Source organism: Lonchura striata, chromosome 7 (assembly GCF_050655825.1).
Source record: "Lonchura striata isolate lonStrDom1 chromosome 7, ASM5065582v1, whole genome shotgun sequence".
In the NCBI taxonomy this organism is placed as follows: domain Eukaryota; kingdom Metazoa; phylum Chordata; class Aves; order Passeriformes; family Estrildidae; genus Lonchura; species Lonchura striata.
Window position 1 is genome coordinate 34,424,403 of NC_140709.1, and position 19,736 is coordinate 34,444,138.

The 19,736-nt window shown below is 43.7% G+C and overlaps 1 protein-coding gene across 9 annotated transcripts in view; it reads right to left on the reverse strand.

Annotated features, from left to right (window-relative positions):
• Nucleotides 1-19,736, reverse strand: part of ERBB4 (erb-b2 receptor tyrosine kinase 4) — a 595,041-nt gene that overhangs the window by 174,763 nt on the left and 400,542 nt on the right. For all 9 annotated transcript variants that reach the window (XM_085584640.1, XM_085584638.1, XM_085584639.1 and 6 more), the window contains exon 5: nt 5,605-5,670. In XM_085584640.1, the coding sequence (XP_085440766.1) occupies nt 5,605-5,670 (66 nt within the window). The remainder of the gene's footprint in view (nt 1-5,604; nt 5,671-19,736) is intronic.

Sequence of the window (19,736 nt, forward strand, 5' to 3'; positions counted from 1 at the left end):
GTCAACACTGCCTGAAAAGAACATTAAAAAGATTTGTTTATTTAAGTGACAGTATTGATAAATGTGAAGACAAATGTGAAACAATGGCACCTGTGGCTACGTGCCACCAGCACACTGTGGTGACAGTCTTGGCTCATGAAAATGAACAAATTCCTTCCCTAGCCTGGGAATGTCTTGTTTTCCAGCAGCTCAGGATTTGTACTGTCTGCCTGACAGAGAGGCACAGCCCAGCCTTACCCTGGCTTGAGGGAGGGCCCCAATTCCCACTGGAGGGCACAGAGGCCATTCAGTTCCCCCTACAACCCAAACCCTCTGTGTTTGAGTTTCAGTTCACCCTACAACCCAAACCCTCTGTGTTTGAGTTTCAGTGCACCCTACAACCCAAACCCTCTGTGTGTGTGTCTCAGTTTCCTCTACAACCCAAACCCTCTGTATTTGTGCCTCAGTTCCCCCTACAACCCAAACCCCCTGTGTTTGAGTTTCAGTTCCCCCTACAACCCAAACCCTCTGTATTTGTGCCTCAGCTCACCCTACAACCCAAAACCTCTGTGTTTGTGTCTCAGTTCACCCTACAACCCAAACCCTCTGTGTTTGTGCTTCAGTTCCCCCTACAACCCAAACCCTCTGTGTGTGTGTCTCAGTTTCCTCTACAACCCAAACCCTCTGTGTGTCTCAGCTCACCCTACAACCCAAACCCTCTGTGTGTGTGTCTCAATTCCCCCTACAACTCAAACCCTCTGTGTTCTCCTGAGCCACAGGGAGCTGATCCTGGAGCCAAGGGGCACCACCCAAAGGCTCTGCTTCCCCTTCCCCATGGCACCTTGTGTTTTGTCATGGCCACGGCCAGCTCTGCCTTGTGGCTGTGCCTCGAGGCCATGCACGGTGTTAAATGCACTCCTAGCTGCTGCCCCACAGCTCTGGGACATTTTGCTTAAACCCCAGGAAGTTTTGGTGCAAAGCCCTTCTGTGTGGGTAATCAGTGTGAGCCACCTCTGATTTATTTACCCCAGAACCAGCTGCTGGTGGGTGTGGGCCATGATGTCCACAGAGCCACTGGCTCCTGGTGAAGGAGCAGCTCAGCTGGCTGGAGCATGGTGCTGATAACTCCAAGGTTTTGGGGTTGATCTTGGCATGGGCCATCCACTTCACGGCTGATCTGGAGAAACATGGTCCTCTCTTCAGCACAATACTTGAACTGGATGTCATCAAAAAGCATATTTTGCTTCTGGTTAGACACCAGCTTGAGGAGGCTCTCTACCACACTGCTCAGGATAGGGAACACTGTGCGTTTTCCTGAAGCAAAATTAATAATTACAGAAAATATTTGTTGCTGCTCTTCCCCAGTTGTTTATTTTTCAGGGAAAACAAACAATGCCAACGTGTTGGTCTAGGAAGAGGCCAGGACATATCATATGCTTCACTGTATGCCATATTTACATTATAGCTGCTGCTGAAGGCCCAGGTCTGTGGAGAACCTGTCAAGTGTCTTTAGTGGCACCAACACACCGAGACATTAATGAGCTTAGCGGGCTCTGGATCTTAAGGACTCATATTTAAGGCACTTCATTAAAAGGAAGGTTTTTCCCCAGAAAAGAATCGCCTTTCCCACAAGGCAATGCTGTGTATTGTCTGAAGGCCTGAAACAATCTGATTGCTCAGATGTCAAAAAACATCACCAGTTCAGCTTCCTGCAATCCTTCTCAGGGGTAACCCCACAGAAAATACACCTAGCTGCACTGGTTTAAAAAGATAACAAGCTTTTTCCCCCCAAGCACAATCAATTGCTTTTATAACTGTAACTCAAGACCTAGCTGAAAGAGTGAATTATAAATATTGTCCAAAATGTCAAACTATATGGCATTTCAGGTACTCATACCTTCACCCAACACAACTGTGAAGAGAGCCTCACTAATCCCAGCTGAGACCCCAAGCTTCAAAGCAGACCTTTTGAGGGTCAGCACAACCACCTGCCTGGATTCCTACAGATCCTGTGTGTGATCCCAAGAATTTGGAGGGTTCAACTATACACAACTATCAGAGTCAGGGCCAGGACCCCAAAGGACAAACCCCAAAGTCCTGAAAAATGTGCTTTGCATTGAGATGTATTTCTGGGTGAGACTGTCAACTTCTACCAGTATTTCATAGCAATAAGCTGTGATGAAATGACCACTTCATGTACATGTGCAAATTATCAGTCTCCTTTATGTTTTCCCTTCATCTTTAATTGTGTCAGGACACTATCAATCCATGAAGGAAAAAATGGGAAGTAACTGAAATCAATGAAAGTGCTCCCAACATGCAAAGTTATTAGAACAGTACAAGGGTTTTAATTAATGATGCTGGCTGCAAGCAGAAATGTGGGTTTCCCTGATTGATCCCAGCTGCTGGTTCAGCTCTTTCTGTGTGCCCCACCAGGCTCCTGCTTGTCTTTTGCTGCTCTAATTTGGCACCTCCTCAGCAACACCAGCTGCATAAGGACAGTGTAAATACAGTTGTGCTCTGACCACACTCCTGTACACACACAGAGTCAAGGAGCACTTTTCATTTGCTAAATGTTTTGTGTTTCAGGTTTGATTTATGGGTTATATTTGCCTTTTTTGCATTCCCTTAATAGGATCTATATTCTGATTTAGATTGTTGTCTTTTCAGTTACATTCCTTTGGGAAAAAGTGCATAATCTGTCACTTTAATAATGTATTGAATAGCAAAAGTTTTCATTTCTGCATGAAAATCCTAACAGATATGAACAGCAAAAATTTTAACTACTTAACCGTAGATTTTCAAATTTTATTAGTGACTTCCAAAGACGTTTGTTATTATTATTTTACTTAAAGTGGTTACATTCTATTCAGTGTGTGCCCAATAAATTCAAAAAAGTGTCTTTTTAAAAGCATTTTCATATTAGCCTTTCCTGACACTGAAACAAGTTATATAATCTCAATTCATTCCTATTAACACTATTAATAGTTTAATTATAAAAATAAAAAGGAATGCTAACTGTGTAAAACAGTACCCTGGAATTTTATCTTCTCCATCTCCTAACAGAACAGCTTGGTTTAGATTTCCGATTGTCTTCTTAAATACATGAATTTTCTTGTCACATTTAGAGAGACATTAGAACAGAGTTAGATGCAGGTGGTGTTTCAGACAGAGTTAGCAACAAAGACATTGCTGGAAGGCAACATAAGAAGCAGCTAGGTAGATGATATTCATGAAAAAAACAAAGGGATTTGGGTTTTTTTCCATATGTAATTTGAAATGAAAGACACGGATTAAGATCTTTCATTTTTTATCCTTTCCCAGGAAAATAATTTAAATCCTATCTTGGGAGGGGGGCTCATTAAAATATTTTGCTTCAATCCTCAATAAAAAAAAATATCAAAATGAAGCTCTGAGTTGTTTCTAGAATCAAAATTTAAAAAATGGATGTAGCACTGCTGGAATATTGGAGTGTTGGAAAGATGCTCATCCAAGGTCATGGGGTCAAGGCAGACACAATGTGCACAGCACAGCTTGTATCTAACAACATTTGTGAGCCCAAAAGCCAGGCGTGTCTTTTAAAATCATACATGAAGGCAGCAAAAGCATAGTCCCACTTGCATTTTTATGTTTTGAGTCCCTACACAAATTCTCCCTCTTGGCTTCACTCAGTTTGAAGGAAACATATTGTGCAAAAATCCAACGAAGAAACACCCTTTGCCAGCCTTTCCCTTCAAGCCTGCTGCTTGTCCAAGGTGCAGCGAGATCGTGGAGGCAAAGAAGAAATCTGTGATGTAAAACTAATTCCTGTCCCTGACCATCAGAGTGGGCTTGAAGGTAAGAAGATGTGGAGCAGCTACTCAAGTAGAAGAGTGAGATCCGTGTATCTCCCTGACACTTGGATGGGTTATAGCTTTTCTAGTTTATTATTTTACTCCTGCTTGTGCCTTAGCCTGTCCCCACTGTTTGGATTTGCAAGGGCAGCCCCTGTGGCAGGACAGAGCTGTCAGTCCTGGAACCAGCCTTCTGTGCAGCCCTGCTGAGCTCCTGCCTTCACAGCCCTGCAGATAAGCCCTTCTCTCCCTGGTAATTCTCCATTAATCCACCACATCAGTTCCCTGATCTGAGAGCAGTGTGTTGTAGAGGCTGAGACCATGGGAGCTGATCCTGCCACATGGCAAGTCCAGCTGTGCACCTGCAAAGTCCATGAGGCTGGAGACACAGCCTGAACCAGCATCTTAGGTTCCCTACAGAACATAGCTGCCAAGATTTTAAACTATTCTTGGATAAGATAACCACAAAAGGCCTGAATAAATCTACTTGTTTGATGGGTGAGAGGCTTTGATAGCTTCTTATGAAGTTACTAGTTTTACTAAACAAACAAGCTTCTCCTTAGTCCAGAGGAAAAAAAAAAAAAAACATTCATTAACTCTAATCATGATATAAAATAATTTGGTCAGCTAGGATTTAAGTCCCTTTCCTTTATCTACTTAAGCACACAACTCAGAATTTACTTCTTTTCCTGGTAAGCAGCACTGACTTCGTCAGTACCTTCATAAAGACTGCCAGCAAAGGAAGGAGATGTCCCTTGGATTTCCTGCTCAGACTCATGAAACATTCACCATAGGCTGTCTGCCAGTTCTAACTCCATCTTATCCTCCTATCCCTCACTCCCAAGTAGTAAAGAAAAAAAAACCCAACCAAAAAGCCACAAAAAAAACCCCAAAAAACTCCCCAAAAAACAAAAAAAACCAAACCCACCCCCCCCCCCACAAAAACCTCAAAAAGCCCCCTCAAAAACCCTAGCAAAACGCAGCATCTCTGCACTGTTCCTACCAAGTCCCAGGAAAGAGGCAGGTGACCCTGGGCTGACCACTTCATTTCCCAGGAAGAGTGATTCCAGTAAAGGCAACTGGTTTTCACCCTCTTGGAAGCAGGAAAAAGAAAAAAAACATTTAGGAAAAACAGCCCTCAATTTTCTCCTCTTTTATTATTATGTGCTAATATTGTGACTGGCTCTTTTGTGCCTATGTGAAGGAGCTTAAAGCTCCTTCAGGAAGGAAGAAACTAATTTTCATGCTCTCTAAATTCACAAGGACAGAAAAACATTATGAGTGACCCTTCACTTACTACTTTCTTCACAAAGACTTATTATTCTCTCTTTCAGTACAACTCAAATATATTCTGAAGTTATTATAAAGAAAACACTTGTGCAAGATAACTAATATTCCCAGTCTACCATCGAAATTAACAGAGTATTTTGGCGTGAGAAACTTTGCAGTGTTAGGTGGTCATTAAAGATCTCCAAATATACCATCAATATTCTCCAGAGCCATGCTCCATACTGCCACATGAGTGAAAAGAAAATTCAAGTTACCATAAAGAGTTTTAGAAAGCACAAGGGAGGAAAGAAAAATATCATTCACATGGGTGGGGGAAAAAAGCAAATCAGCTATTGATACAAACGTGGAGAAAAAAATAAGCCCTTGTATATTTTAGAGTTATACACACTGAACCCAGAATTTATAGTATCCCTTCACAACTGAAAGGAAAAAAAAAAAAAAAACAAGTAGGATCTCTGCTACATGTTTTGCAGTCCTTTGTTTCTCACTCTCACACACTTACAGGTCTGGCAGTGATTCTCTGTTGGTCCCCAGCACCGTCCTGTGCAGGACTTGTGGCAACGACCACCTGCAGGACAGACAGAAAGACAGAGATTGTAAATGTGCCTTCCTTTCATTCCTTTAACAGCCAGCAGCCACAAAAGATGAGAGTCCATCTTGTCTTTGGAAGGTTTTCCTACTTTAGCAAGGTTGAAACAGTGCCTATAAAAAAAGACTCAACTAAATAACCAGACCTGGTGTCAAACTTACATGAAATACAAGTACTTATCTAAATGCTTTATGCCCTAAATACTTTTTTGCTATGCATAATGGCCAGGATGTTTTAAAGCAAGAAGATGTATGAGCAAGTCTGGAGGACTGAGGAGCAATATCATCACTATTGCTTTCCACAGCCTATGTAAGACCTGCTGATTCCTTCACAGAATAGATGGCTATGCTAAAAAGGCTATACAGGTACCTATACAATTTCATCTGAACAATTCTCACAGCACATGTCACAGTCAAGACAACCACAATACACAGAGTATCATCACACAATTTCAGGAGGATTTAAGCATTTACCCATGCACAGTAACACCTCACCACATCAGAAGGCTTCAGGCACCTGCCCATACAGAGCAACATCAGGGCACTTCAGAAGGCTGCAAGGGTCTGCCCTTCTTGTCCTTCAGCCCAGCCTTTTATCCCCTCATGTTGCTGCAGTGCCCCTGTGTGCCCTCTGTGCCCTTTGGTGGTTGCTCAGTGCCCCTGGGCACTCCATGGCTCATTGCTGTCAGTGCTGCTCACCTGCTGCTCACAGCTGAGCCCACTGGGGATGAGGCTGGGCTGCAGCCCCATCCCAATCCCACACACCGAGTGCCACAGCCCAGCCCCATCCCAATCCCAATCCCACACACCGAGTGCCACAGCCCAGCCCCATCCCAATCCCAATCCCACACACCGAGTGCCTCAGCCCAGCCCCATCCCAATCCCAATCCCACACACCGAGTGCCACAGCCCAGCCCCATCCCAATCCCCACAAACTCAGTGCTTACACTGTTAGGTTTAGTCCCTGAAGTATTAGCAATGGTAGGTTTTTATAAATTACCTAGTAATTAGTGATTGAAATCCACTTGGACTGAGGTGGGAGTTCAGTTCACATGTCCATGTCATGGTAAGACACTGACCCATGTGAGAGGGATTGGCAAGCAAGGAGGAGAGCTGGAATGTTCTGCTCTGGCTGCACTTCAGCACCAGAGGAGAGAGCACTTGGACAGTGCCACGCCAGTCTGGGCTGTGAGGCAAGACAGACCCCAACCTATGGCTACCCAGGGTTGGAATCTGAGGTATTGATGATTCTGAGACTGTAGAAAGTTTCTGTCTGTCAGCCCTGCTGCCAAAGCAGAAGCCATAATTGGTCTGTGCTGGTTCCAAGGTTGTTTATTCTGTTTATCTCTAACATGTTCTGCTGCCCTGCCCAGCTCTGTCCTGCAGGGCAGCGTGTGGGGCTCTGCCCTCAGTGGGATGTTACAAACATTAAATACCAGAAACTCCCTGGGCTGGATTTACAAGAACGTGCCAATATCTGTCACCTACGTTGGACAGTGTGTCCCCAGCCTGAACCAACAGAACAATGCCAACACCACAGTGAGACATGGAGGGCATGAAGAAGGAGAAAAAGGACAAGGCACACTCAATTTCCTCCATCTTGTCCCCTTTGGACCCCTAATCTAGAATCCTAAAATTTTACTTTTGCACCTGTGCCACACTTAATTATTACTCATATCAAACACTCAGAGCTGGTAATTCATCCTGTAAGATTGCAAACTCTTTTCCATGGACAGAAATCACAGACAGTGTCTCTGGGGGCTCTGTCCAGGGGGGTTCCCAATCCCCTGCCAGGGTCCCAGACCTGCCAGGGCAGCCAGAGGGAAGCCCTGGATTCCCACAGCCACCTGGACATGGCCAAAGTGCAGGCACATTCCCAGGAGCAGCAGTGCCTGAGGGACACAAAGCCAGAGCTGATGGGATGAGCTGAGACACCCAGTGTAAATCTCGTGGAAGATTGTGCACAGCCCTCATCGCTGCGCTTTTGATCGCAGGAACCCAGCCTTGTGTTTGATTAAACTTTTATACATCGCTGAGTACTGCTGAGATTCTGTTAAGTGAATTTCCCCTTTGAACCCGATCCAGGTTCAATCCTTTCAATCGTGTATTAACAGCTGCTGCTGCTAACACTGCTCCATTACACTAAATCAAATACTTGCCACATGCCCTGATGGGAGACGGCCTTGGAGGAAGTGCAAAATGTCTCTCAGCTGAGGCTGGATCACCCCAAAAACAAACACTGCTCCTCTGCTAGCAGCGTGCTCACACCTGTGAGATGTTACAGAGCTCAGCAAACCCACCCTGATGGTCCTGTGAAGTCTGTCACTAATTTTTCAAAGCCAGCATTCCTCCCTTGGCATTCCTGGTGCTATTGATGATGCTGCCTGGTAATTACCACACTGAATGCCAACTACCTTGTTAAAACTACCAGCTCCTTGTTGCATTCATGCTCATTTAAAGCAATTATACTCGGGAAACATTGTTGCTGATATCACCAGCACATAATTCTCTGTCACCTTCTACCATCTGTTTATTTAGATCACAAATGTACTATAACTACATAAATGCAAACTCATTCCGGCTGACAGGGAGGGCACTCCATCTGGCATGAATAATGCAACTTTAATCAGTAATAACGATTATTATGATTATTAAGAGACTACTGGAACCCTGCACAGAAAGCAAATATACCCACACTGATTTATAAGAATGAAAGTTTAAAATGATGAGGTAAACAGCAAATTAAAGGAAGAATTTTAGCAGATGAGGCTTGATAAGATACAGGTTGTTAGCTGATTTTGGGACTTGCTGCACTGAATAGAAATGCTCCCCTGGAGGTGGGTTTTATTAACTAGCTACTCCTGCTCAGCAGGATGGATGCATGCTCAGAGAACCTCCCCTCCCCTGAGCTGGAGCATCCCTGCTGGGGCAGCTCAGGAGCCACAACCCACCCACAACGTGGGCTCCTCGTGCAGAACTCTCCTCTACCCCAACCCTTCCTCCAGGTCCAGTCTCATCCCTCTCCAGACTCAGAGCTCTGGAGCTCAGGGAGGAAGCTGGAGGTCCTGCATCCAGCTCCATAAAGCACATTTCTAGGGCACAGTAAGGCAGCAATTTGGCTGCTCCTTCCCCTTTTTGTCCCTGGATTCCACCCCCTACCAAAGCATTCTGTAAACACTGGGCTTTCCACTGTAATACCTGCTGTGGAATAACACAGAAGGGACTTCCAAGTGATACCTCCAAGTGATCCCTAACTAGAGAGTCTGCCCACACCTCTGTAAAAGCTGTACTTAAAATACAAATCTTCATATCTGAAGCGCCTAGGTGCTGAGCTGATCCTCGGTATGCAGCCAAAAATTTATTCAGCCACCTCTATTCCTCCTGGAAATAAAAGCAATTCAGCATCTTCAAAACATCATTTTAAAAAATTTTTTTAACTTGCATGCCTGCTGCCTGGTACATGACTTTGTTTGGCAGTGTCAGATGATGATTTGCATTTAAATAGAGATATTTAACAATAAAGCAAGAAAAGGCTGCCAGTTTTCTTTTTTCTCACTGGGAACTCAAAAGTGTCTGTTTCATTGTTTTCACTTTTCTCAGCTGTACAGACACAACCAGGAGCTGAGCTTGTAGGCAGCACACCTCTGAATTGCATTGTTTTTTGTCCTTTTGAAGGTCAGATATACTGAGAATTAAAAACCAAACTCCCTCCTATATTGGCTTGGTTGTTTAAAGAGAAAAATAACTTTCCGTGCTCTCAATATGAGCTGGTCCAGATTCTGCCTTCACATCCTTCTGTATTTCACCAGGTTTTCTCCACTAAGGGAAAATCTGTCCTGTAATAAGGAGAGATTGAAACCCATTAAATATCAGCTCTGCAAAATTAAGACAGAAACACAGTCCTGTGAAAGTCAACATACACACTCAGGAGCATAACAAGCACTCAAGTGAGGAGCAGGTCTCACAATGAAATCTGTATGTCAGGCTTAAGTAATAATAAATATATTGGCCCTAAGGTTGACAAGGCCCTTGGAGGAATTATACTGCTCCTCACAGATCTTCCTGTATGTATTTCTTAAGATTTTCAGACTGTGAGGCAACAGATTTGAAAAGAAAAAACTATGAAACAATTTGTGGTATAAATCATTCCTGTTATTCCTTGTCTAAAGTATTCTAAACACACAGCAGAAAGAATTTGGCAAAAAAAAAAAAAAAAAACAAACAAAAAAAAACCAACAAGCCAAAACAAACAAACAAACAAACAAAAAAACCTCTCTGCAGGGCACAGCCTTAGCCCATTCACTTGATTCTCCAGGTTAGTGAAGGCACGTTTTCCTTTTCCAAGCAAGATAAGGAAAGAAAGACCCCACAAAAGTCTCCTCCCTATTACAGCTGGGACACTGGAGTACATTTCTGTTCCTGAGCAGTAGCAGTTTTGCACACACAGTGCCAGTTTGGAGGCTCCCATAATTTTCACAGGTTTTGTAATGAAATCTAGGTTAAGAAAAGACAGATTCCCACTGGAACACGAGAATTAATTTAGCTTTGGCAAATTGCACACAGAAAACCAATGTTTTGTCTCCTGGGCTGTCTTCTCTTGGCCAATTATCTTGGCTCTTGACTAAGATCTTCCCAGATTCTGGATTCTGCACTCTGGGCAGAGCTCTCACCTTCCTTGTCATTTCCAGAATAGAGTTTTATTTGTAGGAAATGCTTCTGCTTTCCCAGCCAGGGAAAGTCACCAGCAGAAAATGTTTGCTCGCTAGTTTGGGAAAGAACAAGGTTACTTCATCCTTGTGTTTTCCTGAGAATTGAGAAGGGCTTTCCTTTGACTCCAGACTGACTTTATTATTTCAGAAACAGTAAAACCACAAAGGATTAAGTTACTGAAGAGACAAGAAAAATGAAGTCCTCCTCTCAGCTCTAAGCTCAGTTTATACAGAAAAGAAACCCTGCTTCTTGCCCAGCAGCTATGCCAGCTGCCTCGAGCAGACCCCTCTCAGTAGGAGAAGGAAAACAGAAATAAGAGAAGAAATGTCTCACTTTGCACAAAGCTTACATTTACAGATGGTTTCTATCTGGTTAATAAATCATCATTCAGTGTTAGGACACCTGCAACACACTGATACTGAAGTGCAAATAAACACAGACAAAATAAAAAACTTAGATGGTTACAAGCCAGTTTTAAGCAGCCTCTTCGCTTACCTAACAATCTAAAATAGTTGATTAAGTATCAAAACAGCTATAAACCATTTATTAGCCTCTGTAAGCTGCTTGTAAACTCATCCTTTGCCTAAAAAAAATCATTCCTGCAAAAATGCTAGAGATGCCATAGAGCTGTTTCTAGACATAACAAGCCCTAAAGTCCAAGAAATTCCAGGTTTACTCTGTGCTAAGAGTCCCAGGCTGTTCTTTGCATGGCTCAGGTGAGACAGAAGGTTTTTATAGGCCTGTGTGTTGTTTTTCTAGGCAGCTAAACTCCTTAGTTCTATGTATGCACAGATAACAAAACCAAACTGTAATTCAAACACTGCCACACAGCATTAAGGGGAATTAAAGATACTATTGTTGTGATGGATTGTTCTGCCTTTATCAGGCCATAATGCTTTCCCTGCCCTTGTCTGACTATTCCTATTGTCACATGTTCATTCATTCATTCACACTTCTTTGGTAGGTAAAAATAATTCTGCATTTCCTACCCACCCTGTGCTAGCCTTCAGATCTCTCCTATTGATTTGAAAGTTAATTACCTAAGAGAGTCTCACACTTCCCAGGATCTCCTTCCCTAATGGCAGGAGAGACACATATTGCAAGAAAAAGTAAAACTTCCCATAAAAGAAGAAAATGTGTTATAGAAATATCTAGTACTCATTTTCTCTTCCTCTGTAGAAGCATTATGGGATGAAGAAATCTAAGGGTCAGTTCCTCTACTGCTAACAAACTATATGATTTCACTCATGTCAGATGAATTCACCTAATAATCTATCACCAAATAGTTTTCCAATGTAGGATTAGTCCCATAAAATTCAGAATTTTTTTTTAACAAGCTGTACCTGCACTGGTATTGTTACTTTTATTGTGGTAAATGGCAGCAACTGACTTTTCTGTCTCCTCTCTGTATTGTTGCTTCTCCCCTGAAGTCTCCATGCCCAGTGGAGACACCCTGCACAAATATTGATGGCATCCCTTTACAGAGAAAACTCACATAGGGTTCATAAACAAGCACCTACACTGTGGAAAAGCACAGCAGCTGTTGTGGATCCATCCATCCATCCATCCATCCATCCATCCATCCATCCATCCATCATCCATCCATCCATCCATCCATCCATCCATCCATCCATCCATCATCCATCCATCATCCATCCATCCATCCATCCATCCATCCATCCATCCATCCATCATCCATCCATCCATCCATCCATCCATCCATCCATCCATCATCCATCCATCCATCCATCCATCCATCCATCCATCCATCCATCCATCCATCATCCATCCATCATCCATCCATCCATCCATCCATCCATCCCAACCCTGTGAGAAATTAATTTGTAGAGAATTCTCAAGGTTTGACAGAAGACTTACACAGTATGTATCTGTATGTAAGCCTTGAGATAAGACATGCTGACTTAGAAATGTTATAGAATAAGACAGGCATTGTTGGGAGAGAAATAGAACTAGAAATAAGTTTTAAAGGATGGCCTAATCAGACACAACTCTACCAGCCAGGAGGATGTATCCAGCCAGGAGCTCTGTAAGGGTGGGAGCAAACTCCTGCTCAGGATCACTTCCAACAGGGAGTTCCAGTTCTGCCAGTCAACACCTCTATCTCCCCTACATCCTCCTCAGCAGATAAGAAAAGAGACAAACACAAATGGATAGGGACTCGGGGACAAGCAGCTGAAAATAAAGTGGCCTGGGAAACAGATCTGGGAAAAGAAAACAATCCAAGAGATTTGCCTTGAAAGACAGGCATGGAAAGAGATACAGGGACAGCGTGAAGGGGAGCAGGGAGAGGGAGCAGAGATAAAACTTAGCCAGCACTAAATAAAACAAAAACTGAATGCCAAAGAGGGATGCATTACCCTGAGTAATGTGGGATGGAGACAAGCCTTGTGTGTGCACAGGGACAGGCTGTCTGTTGAGAGCTGCGAAATCACAGAGTATTGCCAGATAGGCTGGTGGCAGACAGTTTTGATTTTAAGAGAGATTGGCCACCAGGGGTAAAGGAATAAATGGAAAGTCAAGAAGAGCATGTCAGCAGCACCGAGCGGGCTCGGGCTGGTGGATTCATATCTGCTGCTGACAGCTCTGAGCTGATAGGGAGCTCACTGTAACATTACTGCAGCTGCTACAGAAAAATGTCTTCAGGCCACAGTAATGACTACAGAAAGGGACCTGAGGGGGGTAATGAAGACACTGGTTATTTTTCTCTGTCTGGAGCAGACAGCGCTGGTAAGGCTGTGTGACTCGATGCATTAATTGGGGGTTTAGTCATCCACACAAAATAAAAGCCTTCACATATGACATAGTCTAAAACTTTACACTGATTAAGCAATTAGGAGCTATTAATTATCACTGCTTATAGCTGTTAGCACAGAGCAATGTAAGTGAATTCCCCCCACTGCGATGGCGAATTAGTTCCAATCAGCATCAAATGCCTTCCTGAACATGCACACAGGGATGCTGAGCAAATGGGGAGACACAGCCAGAAGGCTAAAAGGATAGGTCAAGCCATACCTGCTGCTTGGCAGGCTCATCAAGAATAACAAAGCCTCAGGAATCCTTCCGTTGTAATCATTGTTGTTAAAAAAACCATCCCCAGGTAACTGCCCCTCCTCCCCCAGCGCAGCAGGAGCAGAGGAGCAGCCTGGTGCCTGCACGCTGGGGTCAGAGGGAAACACATTCCCTCTAGTGAACCATCCCCAAAGCACACAGATCACAGCCCCAGCCCCCTTCCAAACCCTGGAGTCGCTCTTCTTTCCTCTTTCCTCTGTGGGGAAGGAGAGGGTGCTACTCCATCACCTGTACGTGGCCTCTCACCCAGGGTGCCACAGCTCCTCTCCTTTGCTCGCTGTGATGAAGGCTCTCTCCTCTGGGGTCAGCAGGGCTAGAAGCAGTCTGGGGCTGCTCTCTGGAAGGGGAGAGCACAGAGCTGGCAGCCAGCCCTCCCCAGGACACCTCTCCTGGCACAGGGAACTCCTCAGAGCAAAGGGAGAGAGCTGGGCACAGCACACAGCCATCCCTGGGCTGTGCCTGCAGCTCGGTGCCTGGGATCAATGAGAGCCATGGAGCAGAGCAGCCCTAGGGTTATTGCTGCATTTAATTTAATGGTTACTTAACACTCAGAACTTCTACAGATAAAGTAGAAAAGATCCTAACTAAGACCAGCCTGGGGCAGTTTCCAGTGGGAGGTGAGAGCCAGGATGTACAGATTTCAATACCTTGATGCAAGGTAGGAAACTGAACCCTGCTCCCCCACACCCTGAAGAGTCCCTGAGCTGATAATGTGGAGAAAAAGGGGAGAAAAGTCAGTCTTGCAGAGGAAATCTGAGGGTGAGCAGGAGACAGGTCTGTGAGAGGAAGGCACTGCAGATTCCAGCAGAGAGCACAGAAAGCCAACATATTCTATATGCTTTCAGCATGTCCCTCTGCTTGGGGGTGTCTGGCAGTGCCCACATTTCCTGCCTTAGCAGCAGTGACTGCGATGCCCAGCACTGGCCCTGCATCCCTCACTGCCCACTGCCTCTCAGACCTGGCACTTTGCTGGGGTGGTAGCACAGGAAATCCAAACCCACAAAGGAGCCAACAGCAGGGGAGCACACGGGCACCTGTGGCAGAGCCTGCAGTAAATCTGGAGCCAGGTCTCTGTCCAGAAGAGCAGCAGCACTCACTGCCTGATGCACAGCTCAGCTGAGAAAAGAAGGATGCACATACACGTTGCTTTTTTAGTGGGGGGACAGGATGTAGGAGAAAAATTCCTTCACCATTGGATGAGATTTTCAGAGGAGGCTCTCAACAAACTCAAACACAGAGCTCAGAGTTTTTGGGTGGGTTTAACAGCAGCTCCTCAAACAGGTCAAGTCAATGCCACATCAGTCAAAATCCTGTCCTGTTATGATGTTCCTGTAATGCAGCCAAAGCAGTAATAAAGTTCCAACAGATGGACATACAGTTTTCATTTTTTAAACAAAATAATAACCTCAAAGAAAGGAAATCAAAACTTGAAATTGAATTGGCTTTTAAAAATCACTTTGTTCTTTCTTGATCCCATGTAGTATTTCTAGAGTCTGGCAGGGAGTATTTAGAACTGCTAATGTATCAATCAACTTCTGACTCAATTATATGGGCATACTAGAAAGGAATTCCTCATTCCCATGAAATCTGGAGTCCAGTTTTAGGTCAGCTTTTTAAGTTTGGATAAGCCTCTTAATGTGCTTATCCAAAATGTATTTCTGGCTATTTGAAACAAAACTGATTATTTCAAAGCAATACTTGGAGCACAGAAGCCCTTTCTCTGTTGGAAAACAATGGTTGGACATATATTCTGATATTTAGATTTAGGGTTTGCTATACACAAAAATTTAATGAAAATAATCATGCAAATTTCAAACTGCAATTTCCTGGCCAATTTTCAGTTATCAGAGATCTGCTAGGAGGTGATGCTTTGGGCATGATGGGACTGTCACAGAGGTGTAATGCTGCAAAGGTGTGAAGGGACCAGAAGGAAGACCCTGAGGCCAGAGCCCTTCAGCCAGGCTGTCCACAGGACAGCAACTCCCATGACAGTTCAGAGAGCTTCTGCCAGAACAGACAGAGCTAACAAAATCCTTCAAAGCCACAGATGTGATAGCAACAAAGGCTTGGGGTGGGTTTGAGTTTGATACACCCACCCTGTGAGGCACCAACGGAGCCCACCTGAGGACATGCAGGGTGGGAGCAGCTTCCAGATCCTGCAGACTCTTCATTCAGCAGCTGATTTTATACTTTCTTTCCTTCCCCTTTCCCTAAGCAGCTCTTTGAAGGCAGGTTGCTGAAGCTTGCTGTGAGAGACCAATCCAACCCACGTACTCACTACAAACCTGGCAATCACCGTGCAATTAGGTTATTTTAAATATTCTGACTGTTTGGGGGTTGTTTCCCACTTTCAAGAAACACTGCCTGTAAGGGAGAGGAAAGCTTTCATTCATCCCTTGTGCAATACACTGCTTAAACACCAATCTGCTCATCAAATCACTAATACATGGTGCACACACAGGTTGCCATTAACAGATGAGCATTTGCCAAGAGTTGCTACACACCACTACGTGGAGCCCTCCTTCAGTCCTGTACCTACAGAACCACTGGAATATTTTATACATCAGCATGGTAACCTCTGCCACAGGGTGACTTTCACCCTGCAACTGCTAAAAGAAGGAAGGAGGGCACTCAGTGAAACTGCTCAGCACTGTGGCAGGGATGGGGTTGATCTGCAGATGAGTATTTTTTGTTTATATTTTTGCAAAATACATTTCTCAGTGCCAACAGATGCCCAAGCCTAAGATTCATCAGAAACTGTTCATGCTGGTTTTCTCCATGCCCTCCTCTCTCTGCCCATGATTTCTGGAAATCCCCATGTCTGTAGCAGTTACTTTGCTGGGGTCTGGCAGCATAAGGAGTTCTGTCAGCATTATTTTTTTCTTATTTGTGTTCATTACTTACTTTTTATTCAGTAACTCAGCTGTGAGAGGCATCGTATTTCCATTAGATGCCACGTCCACTTGCCTTTCAAATCTGTTTCAAGGGCAGTCACCAATTGAGAAATCCCTTCTGAAAATGCTGGCTGAAGGTATTTACTAGAAAGCTAAACTGATTCCCTTTATTTAAAACACACTGTTCTGGGCTGAGGAAAAACCATTACAGGCAACTTCAAGCAGTTCAGCTTGCCACTCTAATGCAAATCAAGGTTATTGTACCACTCGATTTCATGTATTCTTCCACCTTCAGATACATCTGCTTGGCAAAAAATAGTCTTTAAAATCAAATTTTTCTGTTATTGTATTTGCCTTTCAGTTCCAGGTAAATAAATAAATGATGTCTGGACTAGAGATTCCTTAATGGAAGGAAAAGCAGCCTCCATGTAGCCTGGACAAAAGGCAGATGTGGGATTTCCTGTCTGATAAAATTTTTCTTTCCAGCTGAGATGTCCATGAAACCATAACTGCTGAAGTGCAGCGCTTTAAGCCCACTGCTTGAAGCCACATGGAAGGAGCTTTGACAAAATGTTTGTGGCTTTTTGTGGAAAAGAACAGCTTCTCCTCCTGGCTTTGCTTTGCCATGGTGATGCTCGTGGCTGGGAACTGTTCTGGTCTGCTGAGGCCCCGTTTGCTGGTCTCCAAACATACATTTAAAATGTTAATTGAACTCCAAGTAATAACCTCAATGAAAGGCTATAATTTAACAAACTCTGCAATAACAAATGTCTTCAGGGTGTACTTTCTGCAATGCCATTTTCTCTGTAGGTAGTTTCCAATTTAGATGTACACCAAAAATGATACACTAGCTATTCTGAAAGGTGGCTTTAAGCATGAATTAGTCACTTCCCTCTCTTCTTTTCAGCAGCATACATAAATATATTGCTGTTACTCTGGCCTTCTGCAGAGCAAAATCCTCGTGCTTGGAAAAAACACAAAATACCTTGCAGGAATAACTGGACAAAATGTGGCTATCTCACCTGTGTCCTGGTACTGAGGGCTGGGGGGGTTGGTTTACAAATACTCAGGATTTACATGTAATTGTCTCCTGTTACAGAAGCATCCACTACTCTGAAGGAAAGCTTTCCTTGTACTTTTAGTTTTGCTGCATTCACCTCCCTCAATCCTTACTAACAATGGCTTTTTTACATCTGAGAGAAAGGACTCCATCCTTTTCCTGCTGTGATCCAAGATTCCATATTTCTTCACCAGTGTGGCTGTGGCTTCCCAAGGGCAGCAGGACTGGTCCTGAGCAGGAACCTGTTTTGGGTGGCCCACTTGAAAACACTGGGGTGGGCATGAACAGCATTTTTATCCAGTTCAGGCACAGTTCAGCACACCTGAAACTGGTGCAAGGTCAGGAGCTTTGGGAGAGATGGCAAGGATCTGACAAACCCCTATTCTTCATAGCTATCACATCATTACTTCAGAGTTAAACACCCAGTGGTCTGAGCTGAGTATAAATTTCCAGATGAGTGTAAAAATGATCCTTTTCTAATATTGCAACTTCTGGTACAAAAGCTGAGTTACTGTGCTCTGTGAAGAGGTACAAGGTCACTGCTGAACATTAAATCAAGGCGCTGCCCACCTGTCAGGCCTCATTCTGTAGCTGCAATGAACACCTGTACACAAATTCACCCCCATCCCTTGCTGGCAACTCCAAACAGAGACTTCTAATACCCAAGGGAGAATATAAAGCTTATCACTTATAGAAAATTCCATGCAAATATTAACTCATACTTCTTGTGAAACACAGTACAAGAATATAGTACATATGCTGAGAAGAATATACATATACCCACATGTGAGATTTTTCTCCTATAACAATTAAAAAAAAAATGTAAGGAGCTTCTGGCCTTAAATTAGTTTGACATAAAGACACATCTGCTAAACTTAGTTTCTACCAGACTGTTCCAATTTCTGTAATATTTGAAAGAAGTCTCTTTTAGAAACCCTATTACTCCTTTTGCTAGCATGTGGAAAACTGCCAGTAGAACATGGCCCAACAAATGCTCAGTTACCAGGGCTGGGGGCAAGTCAACCTGAAAAAGCAACTGACAGTGAGACAGAAGAAATTAAGAAAGGGGAAAAAAAAAAAAAAAAAAAAAGACAAAATTTACAGAGCTAGCACTGACTCCCATCAACCAAACAGAGGGATAAGTATGTCAAACTGAGCTGCAATGCTTCCAAAGACCCCTGCTCCCAGGTAAGGTCACTGACAGCTTGGATTGCCAAGAGCACTGAGGGCTGGCTTCATAAGCAGCTACACAGCTGGGAAGTCCATTTTTTGTTCCTTTAATTAAAATGCAAAGCACTGGCTAAATGGTAAACATTTAATTAGATTTGTCTCTATGTTTCAATATTAATAAAACACATGAAAAATGCATTAAGACCCAGCTAATTGGGGACTCTCCAAAAGTAGCTGTAAATGAGCAATTATAATACAATTGGGGTGTTGCTCTCTAGGGATGCCCAGGACTGACACTTCTCAATATTCCAGACAAAGGTTTAGAAATTATTAAAATATGCCAGGCAATAAAGTGTACAGATGACAAGAAGAGTGAAATCCCAGCAAATTACAGTGAGGAGCAGCCAGTATCAGAGAGTGAGCCAGGCTGGCAGCTAATATGGAGTCACTCACACCAAATGATTTTTATAGAGCCAAACATAAGATTGCAGATTTCAGACCAGAACACACAGGCTGTTTTTGCTGGGGGAAAAAAGGGAGTCACTAAAGCACCCAGATCTCAGAACATCCTGAACACCAAATTCCTCACACAAAGCTGAAACACAAAGGGTATAATTTTTAATTCTGTTGGTTATATGAGGAATGAAATGCCGCGCACACTTTGGCTTCAGCCTTCTAAAAGCAAACTGAAAAATACACAGTTTACATTGATGAGCAATGAAAATTCCTCTGGGGCTGCAAAGAAATTCCTCCTTGAGAGAGATGGGAGAGCCTCCATCTGTCCAGCTTTTGGAAGAAGATCAGGAGGTGAGCTGATGACACAGTACACAGAGAGAAAAAGCTGGCAAGGAGAGCTCTTTGAGCTAGCTAGACAAAAGTGCAAGATGCAACATCTGTTCTTTAAAATTGTGCTCAGATTGGAGATAAAGGCAGCTGCTATTATTCCTTTTAATACTGGAGGGACAGCTGCACTTCTGCAAAGCTCCAGGGCAGTGCCAGGAGAGTGCACAGGGCACCAGAGCCCTCAAAGCCAGCTGTGGTCAGGGAAGCCACTGAGCTCCACACCAGGCAAGCTGCTGATACTCCAGGCCTCTGCATATGAGCTCATGATGTTTCAAGGCT